At 46.3% G+C, this 27,157-nt stretch overlaps 2 protein-coding genes across 6 annotated transcripts in view; one reads left to right on the top strand and one right to left on the bottom strand.

Annotated features, from left to right (window-relative positions):
- LOC147631340 (uncharacterized) overlaps positions 1–27,157 on the top strand; it is a 110,998-nt gene that overhangs the window by 71,926 nt on the left and 11,915 nt on the right. For all 5 annotated transcript variants that reach the window (XM_086809737.1, XM_086809740.1, XM_086809738.1 and 2 more), the window contains 5 exons: positions 84–284; positions 458–856; positions 975–1,073; positions 9,829–10,938; positions 11,112–11,897. In XM_086809737.1, the coding sequence (XP_086665863.1) occupies positions 84–284; positions 458–856; positions 975–1,073; positions 9,829–10,938; positions 11,112–11,897 (2,595 nt within the window). The remainder of the gene's footprint in view (positions 1–83; positions 285–457; positions 857–974; positions 1,074–9,828; positions 10,939–11,111; positions 11,898–27,157) is intronic.
- On the bottom strand, positions 5,158–6,601 carry LOC147631341 (uncharacterized). The gene is made up of 2 exons (XM_086809742.1): positions 5,373–6,601; positions 5,158–5,292 (listed from the first exon to the last, which is right to left on the bottom strand). The coding sequence occupies exon 1, from the start codon at positions 6,474–6,476 to the stop codon at positions 5,586–5,588; it is 891 nt and encodes a 296-aa protein (XP_086665868.1). The 5' UTR covers positions 6,477–6,601; the 3' UTR covers positions 5,158–5,292; positions 5,373–5,585.

Here is a 27,157-nt window from a genome sequence, read left to right on the forward strand (position 1 = left end):
AAATGTGTTGCTATTTCTTGTATTTTCACATTCTCTTGTGATTGCTTGAGTATGTTTGAATCATCCAAATGATTTTTGTGCAGATACCTTTTGGTGACTTTTGTGAGAAACATGAAGATTTAAGATCTTTTAGAGTTGATCCAAGGTCTTATGCACTTGAGGAGCACAGAAGTCAAGTTATTGAAAGAAAACATTTTTACCTTTTAGAAGGTGGTGGCTTATTCTCTTGTGGACTTCCATCCTTGTACAAAATGGGAAAAGAACCTCAAGGAACACTTTATATGGTAAGATAATCCAACCCAAGTTTATATATATGAACTTAGGTCAAGGTGTATTTCCATCTCTTCTTTTGAGGGGCTCTTTTGATCACAGTACACTAAAGTCAGGGCTTATAAATAGCAAGAAATGCAAATCTCATGTCTTTTCTTTGTGGGAATATTTTGTGGAAATATTCAAGGATGGGAATACATATGTTTTGCGTTCCACCAGAAGGGAGAGCAAAATGGACATCGAGCTGTCTGCTTGTTTTGAAGATGGACTTAATGTATGCTTCTTTCTGGCACAAAATGGATCAACAAGTATCCAAGTTTCGAATCCAAATGGAACAACAATAGAGATGGACTCTCATGGTTTCATATATATGTGTAGCACATATATGTCTTCTGAGAGGCAAATGACCTGCCAAACTACAAAAGAAGAAAAGGTCCACCATTTGCAGACCATGTGCAATGATGATATAAGAAAGTCTGGAAATGTTTCAACGTGTATTGCAAAGAATATTGCAGAGGAAGAGAGTTGGCGATGCATTATTCCTTCCGGATCTGTCATTTGTTGCAAAAGGAATGGAGAGCTAGTGGTAAGGTTTTTCATATAAATAGAAAAATCAAGTAAAATACATGGAGTGTTCCTATTTGTGAGGGTGTGCTACCTATGTGTAATGCATAGATTGTGCTGAAAAAGACAAGTTTTTGCAGGCATTGTTTCGCAATGGTAACATCAGTGAGTATAAAAGTTCAAAGATGGGATGTTGCAAATGGGTCACAACAAACTCAAAAGGGTATCAAGTGCTTCAGGTACAGCATAGTATGAGTGCAAGTGTGTTTCAATATGTGTTCTTGTTTCAATCCTCAAATGCCATAGAGATGTACCGCCATAGTAGGGGGACATTGCTCTACTGTGTACACCATTCAGGGCAAGGGGATGAGATTTGACTCTCTTTTTTGTATACACGGTCTCACGTAGTTTTTGGGCCTGTTTTATTTGGTAGTTGTCTCTTTTCTCATGTTTTTGACATAGAGTCATTTTCAGTCTCATTGACCGTTTGGTTATTTTGTATAGACATTAATACAATCATGTATCCCATTTTGACTAGTAGCATTAGCTTCCCACTCTCCCTAGTTGCTGCTTCCGGATGCTCCCTACTGATGTATTGTAGGGCTAGATACTTACCTTCAGTCCTTTCTCTTCTTTTCCAGATAGTGTATCAGATGTCATATGGTTGTAACTTTGGTCTCATAGGTCACTTTGGCCTTTTGAAGACGTTAATATAACATTTCATTTCTTTTTTTCGTGAAATGGTGTTTTATATTATATGTAAAATGTACATCAGCCACATGGCTCACACAGAACCTATGGCCCCAAACAAAACCCCCACAAAAGATCCTCTAAAGGATCATGACCATGCAAACCTGTACACTAATAAGAAAGCCTCCTAGCCAAATAAGCATCCCAGATAGAAGCATCAAAGATGAGCCAGCCGAGCCGCCGTAGACCATAAGGAAATAACATCTGCATCCAGTAGCTGAGCTGAGAGAAGAGAAGAAAACTGCCAAAGCAGCAAACCGCGGATACGTAGAATGTGCCCATGTATTCCAGACAAGGAATCAAAAATGAACCCATTCCGTGTAGTCCAAATATGCCAAAGTCCTGTCCATCTAAGGAAATGGAATATCACAAGGTGGCTGTCTGAAGTAATGACTTGAGGACAAATCCCAAATATCCACTGATGAGCCGAAACAGTAGACCTCTCTACTGCCTCCCAAACGCGAGAGACAAAAGACCAAATCTGACGGGCCACTGGACAACTCATGAACAGATGCATAACTGTTTCAGTGCATGTCGTGCAGAAGAAGCAAGAGGCCAGTGTAATTTTACGACGGCTCAGCTGATCCCGTGTAGGTAACCCTCCCACCAACATCCTCCAAATGAAAACCTTACCTTGGTAAGGGAGTTTAGACTGCCAACCACGCATAAGAGTTTTCTGCCACCATGATTTAGACTTGTGCAATCCCCACACCTTATTGGCCTTGGCTGAAACCCAATCTTTCTCTGATACAAGCTTATGATAGACCTGGTTAGCTGAGAGTGATATCAAGTCACCAGATTTACATAGTGCCCAATCAAGCCAAGGCTGATCTGCAGATGGCCGAGGCAATGGAGTAAAAGGCTCAACTGCATGCATGATGTCAGCCCATAGTGGCTGAAATGTCCGAGGAACCCTAAAGTGCTGCCGAATACGACGAAATGAATATGGCCTGTCACGACCAGGTATCACAGCATCTCGGATTCTAACCAAGCCTAGCCTGACCATGCGGTTGAGTCGTATGCGTGAAGCATCTCTGTCTGGCCAAACAATGACACGCGACTCCACAAATGTTTCGAACTGCAAAGAGTTCAAAAGTAGTCTTTCATGACCAGGATCCCACCGAGCCAACAGTAGAACTTCATGCCAAGAAAGGAGAATATGCGATAAAATGTGTGATGAGCGAATACGGACAGGATGAGCCGCATTCACAATGTCCCACCATGACGCCTGCACACGTGTCCGCCCATGTGACAATCCCTCCAACTCAATCAAGTCACGAGCCATGAAAACCCAAGGCTGCTCTTGCAAACACATATCCTGAAAAAGCGCCCACCTACGCGCCACCATATGCAAGCGGACATCCAGTAAAGCAACCCCACCCATTCTTTTGGGCGTCGTAATGTGATTCCAAGCTATCCATGTTTGACCCATAATATTTCCTTGCCTCTTCCACAGCATAAACCGAATGGGAGCAACCAAATGGATGAGAGATTTGTGCGTCCAAGGTAGCAAAGGTAAAAAATAGGAAATCATGCTAAGCATAATAACCTGAGCTACCTTAACCCTCACATGCATAGGCCACCCTTGAGCTTTCCAATACACAAATTTATCTGAGATCCGAGCAGAAATCCAAGCAAGAAGCGCTTGGGGGTCCACATCCACACCCACCGGATATCCAAGATGACGAACAATGTCTCCTGTATGCACCACACGGCCTCGCCACCCTAATGCCTCAAGATCAAATTCCGTGCATACAATGAGGGCTGATTTTGATGAATTTATTTTCAGCCCAGAAGCCAATGCAAAATTATTCCAAGCTTCCATTGCTCGATCTATATTGGCTTTTTCGGCCCTGAGAAACATAAAAGTATCATCCGCAAGGGCTTGAGCAACCAATTGCTTGCCATGAGGGAGATGCAAACCAACCACTTCACCATGCGATGCCATAGCATCTAGGCGAGATAACATAGGATGAGTGGCAATGGCAAAGAAAAGAGGGCTAAGAGGACAGCCCTGCCGGAGAGAACGGGTGAGAGAAATACCATCCGAAAGTCCTCCATTGAGCATAATCCGCGTGATAGAGCCAGAGCCAAGTAAATGCACCAAATTAGCCATTTTGGGACCAAAGCCCATGGCTGTCATTAACTGAGAAAGGAAAGACCAGCTGACATGATCAAAAGCTTTTTCAAGATCCAGCTGCACCATCACAATCTCTTGCTTCTTTGCCTTGGCATAATCCACTCCAATTTGAACATTAAGAATATTATGCAAAATATTCCTGCCATGCACAAATCCATATTGATATGGATGAACAAGAGTAGGAAGCACCTTCTGCAAGCGATTGGCAAAAATCTTTGTAAAGATTTTATACATAATACCCATAAGTGAGATCGGGCGCCATTGAGCCAAAGAAGTAGGCGAAGGGACTTTGGGCAACAAACGAAGTATGCCCAACTTCCAATCGGCAAGCATATATCCCTCATCCCAAACCCTTTGACAAATAAGCGTCAAAGGCTCTGCAAGCTGATCAGCATATTTTCGGAAAAACTCATTTGTCAAACCATCCCAACCAGGGCTCTTTCCCATGGGAAGTTTGGAGAGAACAGCTTCCACTTCCCCTTGAGTAACAGGAGCATCAAGCTGAACCGCCACATCAGGGTCAACTTGATATCGTACTTCAGCAAACAATGACTCCCTTGCAGCCAGGACAGCCGGTGAGACATCCTCTCGAGGGGCAAGCAAATCTTCATAAAACTTGATGCAATGCTGAATAACCTCAGAAGGTTGAGTAACAAGGTTGCCTTTGGCATCCATCAGCCTAACAATATTCTCACGCATATGTTTTTGATGCAACTTATCATAGAAGCGATGAGATTGACAGTTAGCATCCCGCAAAGCATCAAGACGTGCAAGTAGTTTAAAGCGAACATATTGTGCTTCCTGCACCCTAGATAGCTCCTTTTTCAGCCATTCTATGGCATCCGCAACTTCAGCATCCATAGAGTCAGTAAACATGAACGCCTGCAAGCCCTTTAAAAGCGACTCAAGGAGGGCCACATGCTGTTTTTGTATAGAGGCATTAGCAAGACCATAATGACGTGCTAATTTCCGAGCGTTGGTAAGGAACACTGGCCAAGCATGATAATCAGCCATGGACACTCTTGTGGAGAAATGTCGTATCAACTGACGCATATAAACATCAAAAACTTCATGCTCCAAAAAAGTGTGATTTAAGCGCAAAGGCAAGCGTCCCAAGAAGCCTTTATATGCATCCACAGGATGATAGACCATTTCAAACACAAGCGGCCAATGATCTGACAAAACCTGTTGCTGATCAACCATCATAGTAAGAACCTCTAGCAAAAAGAGATCTTGATGTAAAATATACATCCTATCCAATCTAGCATAAGTGCCCCGAAACTGTTGTGAGGCATAAGTGTAACCCCTTTCATCTGAATGCAACCAAGACCACATGTCTTGTTTTAGCGACCTTGCTGCAAAAGCTTCCCACGCCTTTCTCTCCGGGCCATCCATTACAGAATGAGGCGACGTGGCTTGCTCCCTGGAGACATATTAAAGTCCCCCATCACAAAGCCAGGATGAGAGATTGAAAGAGCACACAAGTCATTCCACAGCAAACGGCGTGCACGAGCATTATTTGGAGCATACACCCCTAACAACCATAAAGGCGTATCATCCCAAACAATCTGTATCACTAGAAATCTTCCATGAACATCTTGAATCACAAGAGAAGGCTAAAACTGCGAACGAACAGCAAACATAACACCTGACTGCGAAGCAGGATGTCCGCTGTAGAAAACATGAAATCCCTTATATACATAGGCTTTGCCAGCCAACTTATGCTGCTTATGTTCAACTGCACACAAAACATCCCAACCATGACAAAAAGTTGTACGCCAAAGCCTGAACTGCTTTTGGCGCGAAGAAATACCCTTTACATTCCATTGTACAATTTTCATAAGCCTTCCCAGAAAAGGAATCAACAAGGCCGTGTACTAGGCCCAGGACAATCTGCCAAATCACGAACCTTTTGAAGCATTGCATTTTTAGACATGGTATTTGTGATCTCAGATTGCCCTTGGAGTTCCCGAGCACGTGTCAAAGGGTAATGACCATCCCATGGCGAGATGACCTCACCCTTCGAACCAAACACAAGAGGCAATTGTTGTTGTGCTTCTTTTGTTAGGCGATTTCTAATAGGATAGCGTTCTACTCTATCCACCCCAAGAGGCCCTGTACCCTGAGAAAGTTGGCCTCCCGGCCTCTCAATCCTGGTCTGTTGCTGGGCACCTGAACCCAAAGGGCGACGAGCATATGTATGTAAGGGCCCCTGATGAGCACGCAAAGGCCCCCGCCAAACAGCATCTGAGAAATCCCCCCGCGGGGCAACAAATCGTGTCTTTTTACCACGTACTTCCACCCATGGCTGCTCAACCTCATTCTGAACATCCACATGTACATCCATGTGTTGGGCATCATGTGAAGGAGCATCATGCTCATCTTCCACGGGCAACTGCCCATCAAGGATATCCTTTGTAGCAGCAACTTGTTCTTTCTTAGGACATTCGGAGACAAAGTGGCCCATCTCACCACATTTGAAACAGTGGCCAGCAAATGTATCCCACCTCAATTCATACATTAAAGGTTGCAGCCCAGCCATATTGACACGCAAATGTGTCGGCCTAGGTCTCCCAGTATTCCACAACATGCATAGACGATTTCGGTTTCTAGATGTCATTCGAGGCACCACCAAGACATCACCGATACCTCGCATGAGACTTGGTAAAACACGCCAAAACATTGGTGGGAATTGTTTCACTTCAACCCAAACTGGGCAAGCCTGGCGCAACATATCTTGGTACTCTGCCATAGGCTTCCACGGAACCACATGAACCAACTGCCCATCCAAAAAAAGTGGCACCTGCTCCAAGACTGCCCTACGGGCTTCCGAAGTGCGAAAAAGTATTTCATAAAAGCCTCTCGGACCATCGTAAATCTCCTTGTGCCTCAGGCGACACCAAGCGGCCCAGCCATGCTCTAAGACGAGGCAACAATGGAATACGCCCAGTAAAGAAAAAGATAGCAGCACGATCATGAAAATCTGCTAGCTGTTGTAGCAACAAAGGAGTCTCCATGCATACATCAGCCACACCACTATTATCCACTGCAGCCATTTGCACGCTATTTGCCTTCACATATTCTTGCAGAAGCTCACCAGTGATCTGCAGCAAACGTGCAAACTCCGGAGAAGGTGCCTGAGAACTTTCCTATGCATTCTCTCCAACATTCACCGGAGTATAGCTTGCATCAACATCAAGCCTTTGACGTTTTTGTTGCTCTGAGGCATCTGAAGCATAACCCACATCCTTCTCGATCATCTCCTCAATAAGATCCATGTTAAGGCTATTGGCAGCCATGTCGCCAACAGCAGCAGCCGGGTCATCCAAATCCATGTACAAAAGCAAAGAAAACTCGTTCTCTCAAACCCAAATTCAGCACCTGCTGCAGTGCTGGCTGGAAACTCTTCTGTACCTGCAGTACCTGCTGAAACCCTACTGTACCTGCAGTACTGGCTGGAAACTCTTCTGTACCACCTGCTGAAACCCTACTGTACCTGCAAGTCACCTGCTAGAAACCCTACAGTACCGGCAGCTGGAAACTCTTCTGTACCTGCAGTACTTGCGGAAACTATTGTACCTCGAAGAACCCCTACTGTACTGCAGCACCTGCTGGAAACCCTACTGAACCTGCAGTACTTGCTAGAAACCCTAGTGTACCTGCTGTATTTACAGTAATACCTCTTGTTGCAAGCAGCTCCACTGATAACGAAAGGCGGTATGTTGTCTTCTCTGCAAGGATGTCGATCACACAAAGGGCAAGCTTATCTCTGCTGAACGGCCTGTTGATGGCGACTATCTGCTGGGGGTGACGACTGCCTGCTGATGGCGACTATCCGCACACACACACACTCTCTCTCTCTCTCTCTCTCTCTCTCTCTCTCTCAACATTTCATTTCTCTCTCTCTCTCTCTCTCTCTCTCTCTCTCTCTCTCTCTCTCTCTCGATGTGTTGCGCCCCTTCGATGCTACTGTAGTGCGCACCCGCTGCCCTGTAGTGGTCGCGTTGCGACTGTGTGTACTATGTCTGCCTCCCCGATGTGCTGCTCCCCTTCGATGCTGCTGTAGTGCGCACCCGCTGCCCTGGCCCTGCGGCGTTGTGTACTGTGTCTGCCTCTCTTATCCCACCCGCCCTTGCTCAGGCCCCCAAGGCAGCAACTAAGGGGAAATAGCCACAATGAACCTACAGGATCTGGAGGCATGCATCAAGACAGTGGAGGACAACACCAAGAAGTTATTGGGTGAACAAAAGAAGGTGCTGGACAGGGTTCTAAACCAACATGAAAAACAGTTGGAAGGCCTCCGCAAGGAGATACAGGGAAAGAACAACAAGATTGAAGAATCGGCAGCCCAGGTGAACCACTAGGAAGAGGTGATTCAGGTGTTGAAAGAGACCCAGGTGCAACAAACAGGAATGCCAAAGGCTGCTCCAATGATAGGAGAAGTCCGGGCAGAAATGGAAGCCCTAAAGGCTATGGTCAAGGACCATACAGTGGAGGAAGGGGAACTGAATATTCAGGAGGGTTTAAGGTCTGACTTGGAGCAGTTGAAAGCTGCGAGTGATAAGCTGCGGGAAGAACTGCAGACCACTAAGAAAGATTGGGTGGAGGTGATGAAGAAGCACAAACCCCCATAGATACATACTTTAGACTCTTGTCTCTTCTCAACAAAACCACAAGGCTGAGATACATAAACCTCCTCATGCAAATCACCATTCAAGAAGGAAGTCTTGGTATCCAATTGATGTACATTCCAACCATGATGTACATTCCAACCATGATGCATTGCCAATGCAATTATACACCTAATTGTAGTCGTACGAGACGTGGATGCAAAGTGTCATCATAATTTATTCCCTTTGCCTTGTAGTGGTCAACGCTACCATTAGCTTTACGCTTAAGCTTATAAACCCACTTTGTACCAATGGCCTTTATACCATAAGACAAATCTGCTAAATACCAAATGTCATTTTTGAGGATTGAGTCATACTCATTCTGCATGGCCTGCATCCAATGATCATTTTCCTGTGCAAGAAACAAGTTCCTCTTCGTTGCATATATTGGCAATGAGAACATGATCCACAAAAGAATAAGATGCATGATGAGAACCTGCATATGTCTTGCTAGGCACAAAGGAGTAGCCAATTTGCTATCCTGGAATGTTTGCACCAGTATCATCAATAGACTGATCTATGGGCTGAAAGTCAAGTTGATTTTCAGCCTGTATGGGCTGATTGGTAGCACCTTGTTGAGTATTCATTTGCTCCACATATGGCTTCCCGACATTGTACCAAAGATAGGAGTGTATCAAAAATGTCCTGTGAGCATACATTTTATTGATTTTTGCATAAAAGCATGGGTTGAAGTGAGTTCTCATCAGCAAAGACAACGTCTCTACTCACCAAAATCCGCCTTGTGGCCGGATGGTAGAGTCTATAACCTTTTCTTTTTGAGCCGTATCCCACAAAAATGCATTTTACCCTCTGAGTAGATTGACAAGAATGAGTCAAGTACAAGTGAAGTGACATGATAAGGTCACTTATACACACACATAAAAGTGTGTACACGCTCGAGGAAAAAACCTCCTAAGGAGGAAAAAAGTGCACTGGCCCATTATTAGCCTACATCCGCACATGACTACCATATAAACGGCTACACGACCAAAAGTTGTGACCAAATAATAACTTGCCACATCTACCACATTGACTCCTAGTGAAGATCATAGAATTCCCTTAAAGATTTCTTGATGAATTTTTGGAGGCTTAAACATTGGATTTTGAACATTTCATCATCCATCTCTGCCCAATTGATCCTTCCATCAAAGCTTTGGAGAACCAAGCTTGTTGGGCTGAAGAGGAGATTTCCCCTAACATGGAAATCTTGAGAGAGCTTGAGGAGAACCAAGGTATTCCGTGGAGGAAGAGATATTACCTGTTGTCTTGGATACGCGTCTAATGAAATGAGGAATCTAAAAAGAATACCTAATGAAATGAGGAGTCAGCAACTTTTGGAGAATGATTTAAAAAAAACTTAAATCCTGTTTGATTTATGTTTAATTCCCTTTCTTTATGTAATAGCTGATTAGATTTGCTTCATGTATGATTTAGGAAGAATCAGAAGCCGCTGCCAATCAATTGGGAAGGTCTAGCCAAAACCAACTGTCAACAAGCGATCAGTCTATGTCTCAAAAATCTGAACCTAAAGTACAAGAAGAAAAAGAAGGGAACTCTAAAACTCCAAAAGAATCTAAACAGATAAAGAGGGAAGATCCAGGAGAGATCATACCTTCAAAGAGTATCCCAGGTAAGAAGAACAAAGTCATCACAGAAATGGAGGGATCCAGAAAAAGTACCAGTGTCTCAACTTCCAGTAATGCAAGCAAATCATCTACTGACGAGTCAATGGAAGACAAGAAAGAGAACTCATTTGGTCATAATCTACCCCGAATTGTTTGTGAGGATGCCTTGAAACCCTCCCTCTTTCTGTTGCCAAGAAAAAGAGTGGTGCAGATTCCGGATTTACAAACAGGTGGTCTTATAGAAAGCCGTGAGGATCTGGTAACTGTAGTGAAAACTCAGGAACATGAGCTGATTGTCCACCATTCTGATGGAACACAGATGTACACAAGGCCTTCAAGATATCAATCCTCATCTATCGACTCTTGCCTGAGCAATGACAGAAGACAAGACATTTCACCTAAACAAAATAATTCCAATTCTCAAGAGGAGAGATCAGAATTCATTGAGGATTCAGAAACTCAAGAATTGAAAGTTCCTTCTAGTAACATTATCTTCCATGAAAAAAAGAGTGTGTCAAATGATTCATCCCTCGCACCTGACTTGAAAAAATCCATTGCTTGTGTGGCATCATGTCCGAAAATTTGGCAAGTTAGGAAAGAAAACTATCCCACTGCTTGGTCAGAAGGAGATGATATTATGATAGAATTCTCAACTCAAAAGAATCAATACAGCCTCAGATTATGCAAATCAACTGGCAAACTACACTTGTCCCTGCCAAGTGGAAAAAGTTTGTACACTCGTGGCGTTACTGTAATTTTGGATGGTTCAAACATTAGAAGGAACATTTCAACAAATGATAATCCTGTTGATGAGGTCAAAGAGCTTGAAACTTGGGAGAATTTTCACATTGGTAGCAGGACAGATCAGGAGCATCAGCAGCAGCACATTAGCAACAATGGCCTGTATATTTTCAATCTGGTGAGGGATGACACTATCCCTACTGCTTGATATAATCTCTTCAGAAGTTCTCTGAGTCTGCAGATGCATGTTATAGAGCAACTGCTAGCAGTAGATAAAGTATCAAACAGAACCTTTGGTTGGTTTTTTTTTTTAAATTCTTGCACTGTTCTTCTTTTCGCATTTGTTAACAGGAAAAGGGTGTCATTTCCCATGAAGATTGCTCTGGTAATGGTTTTTATGTGCCTCAAGGTGTGAATTTTGAAAGTTTGTGTGTCTCAAAAGGTGAGCATTCAATAGCTACAAAAATGTCTGCCAAAGATGAACACGTTTCTGCAAGTTCTGAAATTTCAGAAAAGATGGACATGCAAAGAGGATCCAGCATTCAACTTCGAGGCCCAGCCACAAGGTTTTTTGTTCTCCATGAAGGTTGTTATGGTTATGAAATTTCTGGCAGAAATGTTTTCAAATGTCAGTTGGAAGAAGCCCAAAATGAGGAGCACTCAATGCACTTCTCTGAAGAGTACCAAAATGTTCAGGATAAGATTTCTCTCCATACATTTATAAAGAGGTATGACAAGAAGCCTCAAGACAGCCAATCATCCCCTTCATTTGATGCAAAAAGGGGTGTCAAATCTTCATGTAAAAGTGTGTCAAGGAATGAGGATTCGAATACCAGATTTGAAACCAAAATCAAGCATTGTTGTAACACAAGGGGAGAAAATTCCATTTCTTACAGCTTGCCTCGAGTCTTATTACAAAGACCCTCAAGAAAAATCAAAAATAAAAGCAAGATCTTGGTTTTCTATCGACATATTCGTGAATATCCTACTCTAAGTGAGACCCAAAGAATTGAGATGGAACATTATCTGGAAAATTTAGCAGATTGGACCAGGGACATAACGACCTCCTCTAGCAGCAGAACTGTTGGCAACCTACAGGCTGAAAATGGGACACTGTTGGAATCTCAAGATTCTCAGGTAGCATGTCACTATTGATGTGTTAAATTCTCTTCAATTTTAAAAGTTTTCGAAGAGTGCGTGAGCTCCCGGGGAGGCTGCTGAGGGACGTGCCCTCTTTTGCCTCACCCTCCTCTGTGCACCCTTGCTTCATCCTCCTCTGCCCGCCTCCTTCCCCCCTCTGCTGTCCACCTTCCCCCTCTCTTCTGCCCGCCTTCCCCTCTCACCCTCCTCTGAGCACCCCTGCTTCACCCTCTGCTGCAGAACCACACACACCCCCCCCCCCGCCCGCCATTGGTCCCCTCTGCTGCCCCTTCTTCTCTCCGCCTCCCTCAACCCCACCCCCTTCTCCTACGGAGCCCTTCTGCCCACCATTCCGCTCCCCTGTTTTTGAGCCCTTTTGCGCACCTTTTCTTCCCCCTGCTTGCCTCTTCTTCCTTTTTGCTTCCCTACTTTGGCCTGCCACCCAGCCTTGGTTTTCGGCCTTCCCCTCCTTTTCCCGTTTAGCCTCAGCATCAGTAAGTTTTTTTCCTAGTGTTCAAGTCGGCCTTTTTTCCCTCAGATTAGCATCATGGCTAATCATACGCCCCCCCCCAGCAGCCCCCCCCCCACCCCTCTCCCGTGCGGGCCAGGCAGACCATTAATTTTACAAAAGCCAATCTTGTGAGTTTCTTCACCGAGATTGAAAAAGACACCAAAACGACCCTCATTGCCAAAATCTTTAGGTCACATCCATCCCGTCTCCAAGCCCGTGATTGGGTACTTGCGGCATTGCCCTCCGACTTTGTACTCCACTTCAAAGATGTGAGGCTGCTTGGGAGAGGTTTCTTAAAAGTGAACTTCGATGCCTCAGGCGTGCTGAAGGGAGCCCATTCCCATTGGGCCCGAGGAAGATGTCCTTCCTACGATACACTAGCTATTTTGACCCTGTTGAAGAGACCAGAATCACTTTCCTCTTACACTTAGATTCCCAGGGCTTCCGGTGAGAATGGTTGGGACACATGATCATTCATCACCCACACACAATGTATTGCAGAATGATGATGTATTGGGTCAGTGTCATGAGGCTACTAAGTTATCTTCACAGAAGGATGATGCATGCGGCCAGAATGGCTTTGTTGAGATTGTGGCTGGACAGTATACATAATGTACATGGCATGGGAGGATCATGTAGACGCACACCAAGACATGTTGCCTTCTCATGAGACTTTGCATAGCATGATGTATCTGATCACGATGCCTTGCAAGGTGTTCATGTATTGCACACGTATGTAGAGACTGTGTAGAGTGGATTACCCCCTCCTTCAACATTATGAGGTGTGCATAGACATTGGCTGGTCAAAATCACATCTTTACCACTGGCTACCTAGGTGACGGCGACCTGCGAGCTCCCCAAACCCCCGCCTCTGTCGACTGTGTCGCCCCCCATTCTTCCTCTGCCCCCCCTCCTTCCTCCCCTGCTGTTAGCCCCTGCTTCTGCCCGCCCCTCTTCCTCCCACTGTGCTGTCTCCAGTCTGCGCCCCTTCCCCTCCTGCTTTCCTTGTTCGCCTCCCCACCTCTCTCCGCCTCCCCTCCTTCCTCCGCCTCCTCCATTCTGCGCAGCCTTTGCTGCGCTGCCCTTCCTACGCTTTTCTTCGCCTGTGTGTCCAGCCCTCTTCCCTTCCCCTTGCTTCCCTCCGTTTTTGCCCCTTTTCCACCCTCCCTTCCTTCCTCCGCCTCCTTGCCTGCCCCTTCCCCTTGGTTCGGATTGCTCCTCATCGGGGTTCAAGTCAGCCTTTTTCTTCGATTAGCATCATGGCTGATCAACCTCCCTCGGCTGGGTGAACCATTGTTTTCTCTGAAGCCCGGCTCAGGGTCCTCTATGCCGAAATCGAGAAAGACTCCAAAACGACCCTCATTGCCAGAATCTTTGGATCTCACCCTTCCCATCTCCAAGCTCGGGATTGGGTCCTGGCGGCTCTGCCCTCCGACCTCGCCTCACACTATCGAGATGTCAAGTTGCTTTGGAAGAGGTTTCTTCCAAGTGGATTTTTTTTTTTTTTTTCAGAAAGGAGACTTCTATTAAGTATGACAAATTTTTACAAAATGGAGATTTCACACCAAGAAAGGTGGAGATCTCAACCAATCAGGAGCCCTGTGCTGCCAATAGGGTCCCAAATGAGAGGACGTGAAAAAGATACCAATGTCCCACTCTCTCATAAACTGGCCGCGCTCCGCAGGCCTCGAAGATCCCTGGACTCTGGCCCACGTAGCCATGATGGTGTGAATAATATCACTCCAAATCCTTCAAAGACACTGAGAAACAAGAACGGGAGTACCCTCAATAGCCTCGGTGCATCTAGCCTTCCAGATATTCCAGGCTGAGATGCTAGCAATAATCTCCCAAGAACTGTCTATCTGAGGACGTAGCCTCAAGAGTTTCAAGGGCAGCCCTTTGCCATTGGGCCCGAGGAAGATATTCTTTCTTCCCTACTCGAGCTATTTTGACCCTGTTGAGGAAGACCGGAACCGTTTCCCGATTACTCTCAGATTCCCAGGTCTTCCTCGCGCATATTGGCCTATGTTAGAGGCCATCGGGTCCGCCTTTGGCCTGGTTCTTCAAGTGCCCCCCCTCCACGCCTTGCCGACATCTTCTACCCAGGTGGTCACTGCCTCGGCGGATGCTATCCCCAGGGTCATAGTTCTTGCCCGTGACATTGAGATCTTTGAGGACTATGTTTTGCTTCTGGGCCCTTGTGGCCCTTTGAAGCAACGTCACCAACAGGGTCACTTTGCTCGAGATTGCCCTTGGGCTCGGGGTCACAGGAGGCCTCGCAAGCGTGCTTCTCAGGCACCACCTCCCTTGGTTCCTTCCTGTCCTTCAGTCCGCCAGGTGTGGCAAGCTCTCTCACGCCCGCCCCCCTGGTGCGATTGATGGGAAGGCTTCCTCGGATCATGTACAGATAGATGATGTTTCTGGTCAGAGGGATATGTCAGCTGATGCATCTTTGCAGAGAGATGATATCTCAGATTAGGATGGTTTTGTTGAGTCCTCTCTACTTCGAGGGCATGATATGCAGGAAGTTCAGCACAGTGGGGATCATGTATTGCAGGATTTTCAGCATGATGCCTTTGCCCTTGATGCCCCGTAGGGCGAACAGGTTTCTTGTACATATGCAGGTACTGTACAAGGCCTCGGACAAGGGCATGTCAGTGGACTTTGCCCCATGGATTATCCCGTCCTCCAGCATTATGAGAGGCATCCTCAGGCTGCCCATCGTCTTCTTAGATCGTGGGTCAAACCCTCTTCTCTTCCATGAGAATCGTCTCATGGAATGTTCAGGACCTTGGAGGGCTTCACACCCGTGGTAGGAAGCGCCTTCTGAAGGACCAACTTCACCCTGCTGTTACAAGAGGTCTATGGATGTACTTTTGTTGCAGGAACACAAATTGGATAGATCTCAGTGTGACAAAACTGGTAAGATGCTTTCTGGCCACACCTTCTGGTCCTCGGCTATTGGGACTAGAGGGGGGGTGTTTGCATTTCAGTGGCAGCATCTGTTATGCCTCATGTTATTGGGCACGGTGTTATCATCCCTGCTAGAGCGCAGTGGATCTTGATCATGCATGAGGGTCAGAAATTGGGAATCTTGAATATTTATGCACATAACGTGAGAGGTGAAAGGGTGGCCTTTTGGGACACCATTACAAATGTCATTCCCCAGGTTGATCATTGGATAGTGGGAGGAGACTTCAATATGGTTGAGCAACCTTCTGACAAGAAGGGTGGACGCGAAGGGGGTTTACATCCTTTGGAGCGAGCCTCATGGGAGAGGTTCACGCTCTCTTTCTTTGGCAGGGATTGCTGGACTGAGGATGACTTCCAGAGAAGGCCAAATTCCTTATCTTTCTCTTGGCATAACTGCAGGAGCGGGGTTGAGAGCATCTTTGCACATCTGGACGATAGTATCACCCGACACACCTGCATCTAAATGATGCTCTCTACCTTTATACATAAAAGTGATTTTGTTGGTCTTGTAATTCTTGGTAGGCTCAAGGCGTGCATGCCAAGGTTTTCCCAGTAATACATCACATCCACTAAGAGGGGCAACGAGAAAGTTCTCGTGGTCGAGGTATCCTTGGATATGGATTCGCAGCTTTCCAGTAAGGGGTGTAACCTTCACATCTTTTTCCAGAAAAGCTGAACATGCATGAATTTCGGGTCCCATGTCACCTACTTCAATCCCCAAGGCAGCAGCCATATCAGTGGAGATGAAGTTGTCAGTGGAGCAGTCATCAAACATGAATAAAGCTGGCTGGTCTTTTAGTTGTCCCCATGCTTTGCATACCATTCTATGCATGTTTGCATGTCCCGTGTTGCCTAGCACCACCAAATCCGATCATTGCCCCGTCATTTTGTGTCTCAGGGGGCTCGCTCGGCCTCTCCCCGTGTCCGTATCCGTGACTCTCTTTATCTAGATGCTGACATCTCCCTTGAGATCAAAGAGAGATGGAGATCTTGTGACGGTCTTGATCCTCATCATAATATTGCGCTGGCTCTTGAGAGGATGAGCCATCATTATCATAGCATTGCCCTGCCCAAGAAGATGGAGGCTCTAGACAAGGAGAGCTATTAGGCGTAGGATTGCTGCTCTTCAGAGGGAACATGAAAAGCATCCACATGCGTCTTGGATTACAGACCTCTTGACCACAGTTAGAGCAAAGCTGCAGTTGGCCATGGACAGGAGGGCTGAGTTCGCGTTTCATGCGAACGAGTATTTTTGGAGTCAGATGGGTGACAAATGCAACAAAGAGTTTTTCTCATCACATAGGCCTTCCCATAGCAGGGATTTTGTGAGGTACTTAAATGATTCATAGGGTGAGGTTCAGATTGAACCTGAAAAGGTGACGGGTATTGCTTCAGATTTTTATCGGTCTTTGTTGACTGCAGAGGTGCCCTCTCCTTACAGAGATGTGGCACGGCAAAAAGTTTGGGAGTGCATGCCTAGGCTCATTACAGATGCTATGTGTTCTTCCCTGGATGCCTCTTTCTCGTAGGATGAATTCCTTCATGCACCGCATGCTCTTTCCAGTAGATGCTATCATTGTTGCCATTCAGGAAATGTGGTTGTCGAATATGATGCTGCCATACCTCACGGAGGGGCTGATTCACCTCATCCCCAAGAGTGGGGACAAGACTGACATCAAGCAATGGAGGCCCATCACCCTCCTTGGATGTGCTTATAAAATCTTAGCTAAAGCCATGAGTATAAGGTTGCAGCCGATTCTCCAAAGGACTATCCATGATACATAGAATGGGTTCCTCCAAGGAACGTGTATATATGATAACATCTTTTCTTTCTGGGAAGCTGTCGAGTGGGCAAAGTCTAGTCAGCAGCCTCTTGCCATTCTTTTGCTTGATTTTGAAAAAGCTTATGATAGAGTGGATTGGGATTTTTTGGAAGGCACTATTGCACACATGGGGTTTTCCCAAAACTGGATCAAAGGGGTGTCCTGTCTATACAGGGAGGCTCATAGCACTGTTTCAGCTTGTGGGGGGCGCGGCGAGCATTTTCAGATTTCCCGTTTAGTGAGGCAGGGTTGTCCCCTTGCCCCTTTACTGTACCTCATGGTAGCTGAGGCTATGAGTAGGTTTCTTCGGGCTGCCCCTGGTGTTGTGGGTCTTAGGCTACCTTTATGCACGGAGGAAGAGTTTTTGGACTTTGAGTTAGCAGATGATATGGCGTTGTTCCTTCAGGCTTCACATGCTTGTTTATGTGCTTTCCGGACAGCCTTGGAGACCTTTTGTTTGGCAGCAGGAGCTACTATCAATTGGCATAAGTCAGTTGGTTTTTGGATCAGTGATTCTCCTCTTGCAGATTGGGGTACAGATGTTGGTTTTACCTGGATTGAGAGAGGATGCTCTGCCAGATACCTTGGTTGTCAGGTGGGTGTTGACATCTCCCCTGCACAACAGTTTGCTCCAGTGCTCCTAAGCATTAAAAGCAAACTTCATCACTAGAGTAGGAGGAAGCTCGACTTGGCCTCTAGAGCTTTGGTGGTTAACCAAGTTTTGCTAGCCACGGCTTGGTTTATCACTTCGTGCTAGATTTTTCATAAGGGCTGCATTGGCCAGCTTTGTCGCCTTATTCGGAACTTTCTTTGGTCAGGGCTTGATGGAAATGCACACACCAGGGCCAGAGTTGCTTGGGAAACCATTCTCAAGCCTTAGCAGGAAGGGGAATTGAATATCATTGACCCTGAGGTGCAATGTAAGGCTTTTCTTTGTAAGCTTGTTGTTAGGGTTTTTCTTTCAGGTACTTAGCCGTGGAAGGACTTTCTCATGCAGCAGATCACGAAGTGTGTCCCTGTTCGCGGAGGTGACTGGACTCTCAGCTCACGCTTTATTTTTTCGGATGCAGTTCACCGCTCCTCTTCATCCCCCTTGGTTAGGTCTCTCCTACAGGCCTGGGACTGCCTGAGGAGTTTTTTGATACACATCCAAGTTCGTTTAGTGGAGGAAGCTTTGATCTTAACTGTGCATGGTAGGCCTCTTGGGGCAGCTATGCATATTCTTTGGGCTAGCTGGGAGGCCCTATGCCCCACGGTGCTGGCTTGGAAGAGGCTTCAGAGCCTCACCGAGGTGCAGAGATTGGATTTCACGCAGCATTTGAGATTGTGGCATTCTTACGGTGAGAGACAATCTTACGGTGATTTGTGCACATCTAGGGCATGCTGGGCAAGATTGTCTCTTTCTGATTGTGGCATTCTTATAGGAAGCCACAGATTTCCTCCTTTATCTGGGTTTCTCTTCATGGTGGTCTAGCCACCAGTCAGTGGAGGTCTGTTACTGGTGCTTGCCTAGCATGCCCTAGATGTTCAGGAGTTTCGGAGTCAGTTTACCATTGTTTATGGCAATGCAAGGAAGCACAGAGGTTTGGTTTGCGATTGCACACCTCTTTGGTAGAATTGAGAGGGATGCTATCATTTCTTTTGGCTCTATCATTTGGTTGACACAGTGTGGGCCTCAGCTAAGATTCGAGGGGACTGACAGGTGCTTGGCCATTATGGTTAGGCAAGGAATTGCTCGGCAATGTTGTCTTCAGGATTTGCCACTTGCACAGTTTGTCCCTCCGGCACAGAGGTTAGACAGCTCTTGGGAGATTATTGCTAGCATCTCAGCCTAGAATATCTGGAAGGCTAGATGCACTGAGGCCATTGAGGGTACTCCCGTTCTTGTTTCTCAGTGTCTTTGCAGGATTTGGAGTGATATTATTCACACCATTATGGCTACCTGGGCCAGAATCCAAGGATCTTCAAGGGGTGCGGAGAGGAAGCGCGGCCAATTTATGAGAGAGTGGGACATTGGTATCTTTTTCACATCCTCTCATTCGGGACCCTATTGGCAGCACAGGGCTCCTGATTGGTTGAGATCTCCACCTTGCTTGGTGTGAAATCTCCATTTTGTAAAAAATTTTCATACTTAATAGAAGTCTCCTTTCTGAAAAAAAAGAAAATCACATCTTTACCATGAGGATTGTCTCATGGAATGTGCAAGGCCTTGGAGGGCTTCCCACCCGAACTAGGAAGCGGCTCATGAAGGATCAGATCCATCGTGTTGTTACTAGTGGAACTACGGATGTGCTTTTGTTATGACAGCTCAAATTGGATACGCACCAGTGTGGTAAAACTGGTAAGATTCTTTCTGGCTACACTTATTTCTCCCCGGCACATGGGACCAAAGGGGGTGTATGCATTTTTGTAGTAGCGTCACTTATGCCTCATGTTATTGGATAAGGTGTTATCATACTTGCTAGAGCATAGTGGATTATGTTCTTGCATGTGTATGAGGTTACAGGCAGTTCTTCAAAGGATTATTCGTGACACACAAAATCGGTTCCTCCAAGGAAGGAGTATATTTGATAACATCATACCAAGCTGAAGAATGGGCTAAATCTAGCCAACAACCCCTTGTCAGCCTCTTGTTGGACTTTGAAAAAGCATACAACAGAGAGGATTGGGACTCCTTGGAAGGCAGGACGGCACGTATGGAGTTTTCTTGGGACTCGATAAAGGGACCTCATGCCTATAATAGGGAGGCCCATAGCAAGTTTTGTCTTGCAGAGGATGTTGTGAGAGGAGTCCAGAACTGAGATCAAACATGGTGTATAGGAACATATAAGGTATATAGAATGGTGTGAAATGGATCAGAGGTGGTAGAAACAACGCGTGGGAGCCTAGAAGAAATGCGTAGTCATCAACGAAAAAAGAAAGTGCATGGGCAATTGAAGGAGTCAGGCAACACAACATTCTGGATGAATCAAGGCGGCGACGGACTTATGAAGGGGAATTGGAGACGTTTTTAGAAAAAGGAGGAGAAAAGAGTGAGAGAAGGGAGGATTGAGTGAAGGGATTACAAAGAGGAGGTTACCTGTAAGCTAGAGGTCTAACTGTTTTGAAAGATTGCTAAGAGAGGATCAATACAGTGTGAGTGGAATTGGATGAGTCAGAGCAGAGAATGTGCCGAGGATCAGAGAATCGGTTAGGAGGTGGTTTCCCTAGGATCTCTGTGTGGCGTCTCTATTAGAGACTTGGCTTAGTCTAATTCTTGTTCAACTGTAGCTGTTGTCAATCAGTTGAATGCTGGTTTGTGTGTGCTCGGGAAAGACCTGCTGTTTGTGGCTACAGATTCATAGAAGTTTGAATTCTTGAGTGAAGATGATGCTTGGAATAATTGTTGTTGGAGTCTATCTGTAGAGGATTTCAAAGGTGCTTGGTGTTTTGTTCTTGTATGTTTTAGCCCACGTCTCAGGGTTGTTGAGATTGGCTAAATTATCATCTATATGCAAAGGACTTCCTATGTTTTTGATTGATGAGTTGTTTATGCATTGATATATGTTGTTAATACCTGTGGGAATGAAGATCTGAAGTTTGTTGAATCAGGTCTGAGTCAGACAGCTCTAATTATCCTCAAACTTAAGAATGAGATCTCTTTTTCGTGGTGTCTTTTCTCACTCTCCAAGCACTAGCGAAGGAAGTGCAATATAACTTTTTCACCTAGGTTCCTATCACCTCTGATGCGAGATTGGACATTGGCATGGGGGTTCAAGTCACAGTGGGCAAAGATCGTAGATGGCAGAATTGATTGACAGGAGAGGGAAGTAGCGTGGAGAGAGACCGATGGGAGCAAGGTGAAGAGAAATGAAATGATATATTAACATCTCTAAGAGGCCATAATGGCCTATGAGACCAAAACTGAGAGTACATCTGAAGTTGGTATCTCATCAAAGAGAACAACTAAATGAGACTAAAAAGTACAATATTGAATAAACTGATTGTCTTACAATTATAAGAACAGAATTGTAAGACTCCGAGATGATACTGAGTAGAAAATATTGGAAAATGTATATTAGGTAGATCCATGTATGCTAATCAGTTGAAGTGTTGCCCTCTCCTTAGATCAAATATCTCCGCCATGGGGCTGTCTAGAATGGAGAGGTCGTAGAAGCGAGGTGGGCGCCTCGAATGCCAAGCAATAATGGCTCTGATCTGGTGATGGTGAGGATGCCATGGTCGGGATCCTGGTGGGCGTGGCCGACGAGCACGACATAAGATGACTGCTCTATCAGTGGTGACTCCCTAGGAGCGTGGTCGGTGCCCTGATGGCCCAATGGAGGTGTGTGGGCTGGGTTGCCGGTGCCGGTGCCGGTGCCGAAGAAATCTGTCAGGGTCCTCTGTCTAGGTACATCATGGCTCGGTCTCCTGTCTGCCAAGAGGGTCTCTCTGTGTCCCCTGAGCTCAAGTAGGAACAATCCTCTCTCGGAAGAGGCAGTGATATCTCCCTCGGATCTCATAATAGACTGTACATCGGCAAATGTAGTGCTCCTCTGTCTCTGCCTCTTGGTAGCATAGCTGACAAATGCGGTCATCCAAGATCTAATGCACATATCGCCCTATCTCAATCCACAGCTGGTGTGATGAGGTCCAGATCTGTCCAATGGCACAATGTATCCCATGTGATAGGTGTACATCCATGTACGCCGGGCGGGTGATAAAATCATTTGGTGAGAGGTGTAGAAAATGGCTCTTGTAATGAGCCATTTTTGTGCCTAAGGGCTCAAGGGGACTAGTCCATGTCCTCTCTGTGTCCACTCTGATGATATCCATCCTGATCACGCGGTTTTTCTCTGAGCGGGTGAGATCCAAAAATGGACAATCCAGACTGTATTGAAAGGGTGGTAGTGCCTCTATCCACAAACCATGTAGGTCAAACCATGATCTCATGTGAGCGTACCAACAATGAGTATCTCCATCCTCTGCCAACTGTATGGATGAGGTCAATGCCAATCGGGAGTACCTCTGCTGAGGGAGCTCCCATAGCTGCTGTAAAAAGGTAACTGCCTGGAATTGGGCCTCGGTCACTATTGGTGCAGCACCCAGCTCAGCTCGAACGATCTCATGTGGTACTGATGATTTGCTCCGAATCATGTGGGCAAAAGGGGTCACAAGCTCAGCTTCGAAGAAAGTAATGATTTGCCCGGCTAGGGGGGTTTGATTAGCCATGAGGCAGATCAGAAAAAAGGCCGACTCGAACCGCCGTGCTTGAGCTCTTCTTGCATTCCTTGCCTGCCGCAATCTGGAATATTGCAGCCCACGTGTTGTCTATTCGCACCCAAGGGTTGTGCTTTCTCTCTCTCTGCACACCACCCCGTTGTCTACCTTATTGGCAACGAGCAAGCCTACAGCAGCATGTCGTTTTAGGGTTTCAATATGCCACAGCAGGTCGTTTTAGGGTTTTCCATGTTGCCAACTGCACATTTTAGAGTTTCGCCTCCTGTAGGCTGTTGGTTTAAGGGTTTCGCTGCTGGCAGGGGGTTTCTTGCTGCCTCTATCTCTCTCTCTCTCTCCACGCAGCCACCCTCCCTCTCTCTCCACGCTATGCTCTTTTCTCTCAGAGAGGGACGGATGAGGGATGGAGGCAAATGGAGAGACCACTGATTATGATGATTGCCGAAATGGAAAAAGACCCAAAGACGACCCTTCATTGCCAAAGTGTTTGGGTCTCATCCCTCCGTTCTCCAGGCCCGTGACTGGGTCCTCACGACGTTGCCCTCAAACCTTACTCCACAATTAAAGGATGTCAGATTTCTTGGGAGAGGCTTCTTCCAAGTCGACTTTGATGATGAGGATTCAGCCTCTTTGGTACTGGAGGGCAGCCCGTTCTCTCTGGGCCTGAGGAAGATGTTCTTCCAACCTTATTCCAACTACTTCAATCCCATGGAAGAAGACCGGAACAATGCCCCCATCACTCTCAGATTCCAAGGTCTTCCTCGTGCATATTGGCCTATGCTGGAGGCCATCGGGTCATTGTTTGGATAGGTCCTTCAGGTGCCGCCCTACCCTACCTTACCGACTTTATCAGCCCAGGTGGTCACTACCTCGGCGGATGCTGTCCCCAGGGTTATGGTGCTCGTTGGTTGTGATGAGCCTCTTGATGATTTTGTGTTGCTTACGGGACGTAAAGGTCTCCTGAAGCAACGTATGGAGGTTGCCGGTAAACCTGACTAGTGCTAGGTTTGTCACCAGTAGGGGCACTTTGCCCATGATTTCCCTAGAGCTAGGGGCCATAAGAGGCAGCGCAAACACGCCTCTCCCTCGCCACAGCCTATGGCCCCAGCCCATCCAGTGGTCCGTCAGGTGTGGCGGGTCGTGCCACGTGCCCATCCTCCACGTGGGGCCGCTGGGACGCCTCCCTCAGGTCATGCACAGCAGGATGGTGATGCTTTGGATCATAGTGGTGAGACCGCTGGATCATCCGTGCAGAAAGATGGTGCCTCAGGCCAAGATGACTTTGTTGAGTCCTCCCTGCTTGGGCAGGGCAGTTTGCAGGATGTACAGAGCTTGAAATGCAGATAAACAACAGAATGCACAACAAGATGTATCAGGTCACGGTGCCTTGCATGGCAATCATGTATCTCGCACTTATGCAGACACTGTGCAGAGTCCCGGATATGGGAATGACAGTGGACTTTGTCCCAAAGATCACCCCCTCCTTCAGCATTATGAGAGGAGGGCTCCGACCCCGGCCCAGCGTTTGCTTCGGTCACAGGTCAAAACTCCATCTTGTCCATGAGGATTGTCTCATGGAATGTGTAGGGCCTAGGGGGCCTTCCCACCCGCAGTAGGAAGCGCCTTGTGAAGGACCAGCTCCATCAAGCGGTCACAAGTGGAAATATGGATGTACTTTTGATGCAGGAGCATAAATTGGACAGGCTCCAATGCTGCAAAACTGGCTAGTTTCTTTCGGGCTTTACTTTTTGGTCTGGTGCAGTTGGAACCAAAGGAGGTGTTTGCATTTCAGTTGCAGCTTCCCTCTTACCTCATGTTGTTGGATCTGGTGTTATTATACCTGCTAGGGCTTGATCATGCATGAGGGTCAGAAGTTAGGCATCCTGAATATCTATGCACCTACTTGAGAGGTGAAAGGGTGGCCTTTTGGGACACCATCAGAGGGCTCCTCCCCCAGGTTGATCATTGGATAGTTGGAGGAGATTTCAATATGGTTGAGCTGCCTTCAGACAAAAAGGGTGGCCATGAGGGCAGAATTCACCCCTTGGAGCATGCCTCATGGGAGAGATATACACTTTTCTTATATGGCAGGGATTGTTGGACAGAGGATGACTTCCAGAGGAGGCCTAATTCTCTCTGTTAGTCTTGGCATAATTGCAGGAGGGGGAATGATTGCATTTTTGCACGGCTCGATAGATTCTATGTGGATGATTGGATTATTGCACAGACCTCACTCGTGATCAGAGAGATTCGGAGGTCATGTGATGACCCTGACCCTCGCCAACAGGGTTACCATGGCTCTGGAAAGGACCAGCCAGCACTATCAGTCTGTTGCATTGGCCAAGAAACACGAGATCTTGGAAAAAGAGAGAGCTATCAGATGGAGGATTGCGGCGCTTCAGAGGGAACATGAGAAGCATCCTCATTCTCCTTGGATTTCAGATCTTTTATCTACAGTCAAAACCGAGCTGCAGGTGGTCTTGGATAGTTCTTGTTTCACACTACTGAGGCATTCCGGGTACAGATGGGAGGCAGATGCAACACACAATTCTTCTCCTCACATAGACCTATCCATAGAAGTAGGGAATTTGTCAGGTGTCTGCAGGACTCGGTGGAATTGATTCAGACTGAACCGGATACGGTGAGGAGTATTGCCTCAGATTTTTATCGGATTTTGTTGTCTGCAAAGGCACCCTCTCCACACAAAGATGTTGCACAGCAGAAAGTTTGGGAGTGCATGCCCAAACTCATTTCAGATGATGTGTGTTCCTCTCTAGATGCTCCTTTCTCGAAGGATGAGTTGAGGCTGGCTTTGCTGGCTCTCCCAAAAGGAAAATGCCCTGGGGATGATGGTCTCTCCCCATCTTTCTTTATTCAGTTTTGGGATCACATTGGCGATGACATCACTCTTGCCTTGCAGGAGATGTGGTGTACAGGGTTCAGCATATAAAATCCTAGCTAAGGCTCTGAGCATGAAGTTGCAACCGGTCCTCCAAAGGATCATTCATGACACACCGAATGGCTTTCTCCAAGGAAGGAGTATTTTTTATAACATTTTTTCATTTTGGGAAGCTGTTGAGTGGGCTAAAGCTAGCCACCAACCCCTTGCCATCCTTCTGTTGGATTTTGAGCAAGGTGTCACCTAGGGTCAGCTGAGTATCAATAGGAGTCAGTTGGGGGTATACAAGGCTAGATCTAGTCTTTTGGGTTGAAAGGAAGTGATATAGGGTTTTTGTCTGACTGTCAGATTTTCAGTCAGTCAGCAACGGTTAGATTTGCAAAAATGAAGGGGAAAGTTGTTCCAGAGTTAGCAGGCAATCAGCTGGTTGTCAGTCTTGGGTTTGTTGTGTTGGTTCTTGGTGTATTCTGAGATTTTTGAGAGTGTAGTGGTGTCAGAGGACATTGAGGTTGGTGAGTTGTGAGTCGGATCTGAATCAGTTGAATCAGCTGGGTCAGCTATTCGGGTTGGTGTTCAGAAGGAAGTCAGCAGGGGAGAGCTGATAGGATCGGTTAAGTTGTGAAGCAAGAGTTTGAAGTTTGCTGATACTGGAGGATTTTTTTGGAGCTTGGAAGACAATTTGGAAGCTTCGCATACATATACCGGACTGGGGTGAGCATCAGTCCTCTGGATCAGCTTACAGTTAGCCGTGTGTCAACTGAGAAGAATTCTGGTCAACTAGTTGTCAGAGGAGGTCAGCAGGGCTACATAGGTGGAAGATCAAAGGCGTTGGAGGTCAAATCTGACTTGGGAGGTTAGCTGGAGGAGTCAGCTAGGTGGTCAGATTGGGGAGTGTTTGTTAAGATTCTAGAAATGGGATTGATCATGGTGAAGGACATAGATTAAGCATAAGAATTAAGGTGGATTAAACCACACTAAGAACTCCATAACTAGAGAGAGAGAGAGATTGCACACTCAACACTATTCCCTTCTATTGCATATCACAATGAACCATACAATGATATAGGCTCTCTAGCCTTATCCCACTTTACACATCATCATCCATGTGGCAACTCCTTTTCCACTTCTTTTGGTCAACACTCACACACCATACAATATTACATGTGGTATTCCTTTCTCACCACAATATCTTGCACCTCTAGGGTGCTTTCCCACATACACACATACACACAATATCTTGCACCTCTAGGGTGCTTTCCCACATACACACTACACCACGATTACATCTCTCAACACCCCCTCTTAATCGAGGTGTTCTACAATTCACCCATCATCCATCACCCATATCAATGTAGCATTGCACAAACACAATCGCTACCTCTCAACACTCCCCCTCAATGATACATTGGAGTGTCCATCAACCAAACATGTGTGCCCGTGTCTACCATCTTAGACACCTAGTCCATTTTGAGCCGACTCATCGCTCACAGCGGAACCACTGAGTCCGATTTGAACATGGAAGTTCGGGTGGGATCCAACCCATGCGCATGCACCTCACACGTGCATCGCTCTTGCACACATCACAATAACCATTTTGAGCTTCTAGGTGAGCTCGGGCATGACGACCCTCATACCATGGGTGAATGATACATATCTTGTTTTGAGCTTTAAACTCGGGTACGATTACCCTCATAATCATGGGTGAAAAAAAATACAATCATTTTTGGCCGAAGCCGGGCAGAGAACCCAAATATGTGTGTAATCAATTACCAAGCATGTGAACAAGGGCTTTATAGTGTTTACAAGAGTGTGTGTGAAACCACCATTAAAACTT

This window comes from Cibotium barometz, chromosome 15, assembly GCF_041138505.1.
Source record: "Cibotium barometz isolate CiBa-2024 chromosome 15, ASM4113850v1, whole genome shotgun sequence".
NCBI classification, from domain to species: Eukaryota; Viridiplantae; Streptophyta; class Polypodiopsida; order Cyatheales; family Cibotiaceae; genus Cibotium; species Cibotium barometz.

Bases quoted from the DNA above. Each gene is read 5' to 3' on its own strand.
- LOC147631341 (XM_086809742.1), bottom strand. From the start codon at position 6,476: ATGGCAGAGTACCAAGATATGTTGCGCCAGGCTTGCCCAGTTTGGGTT.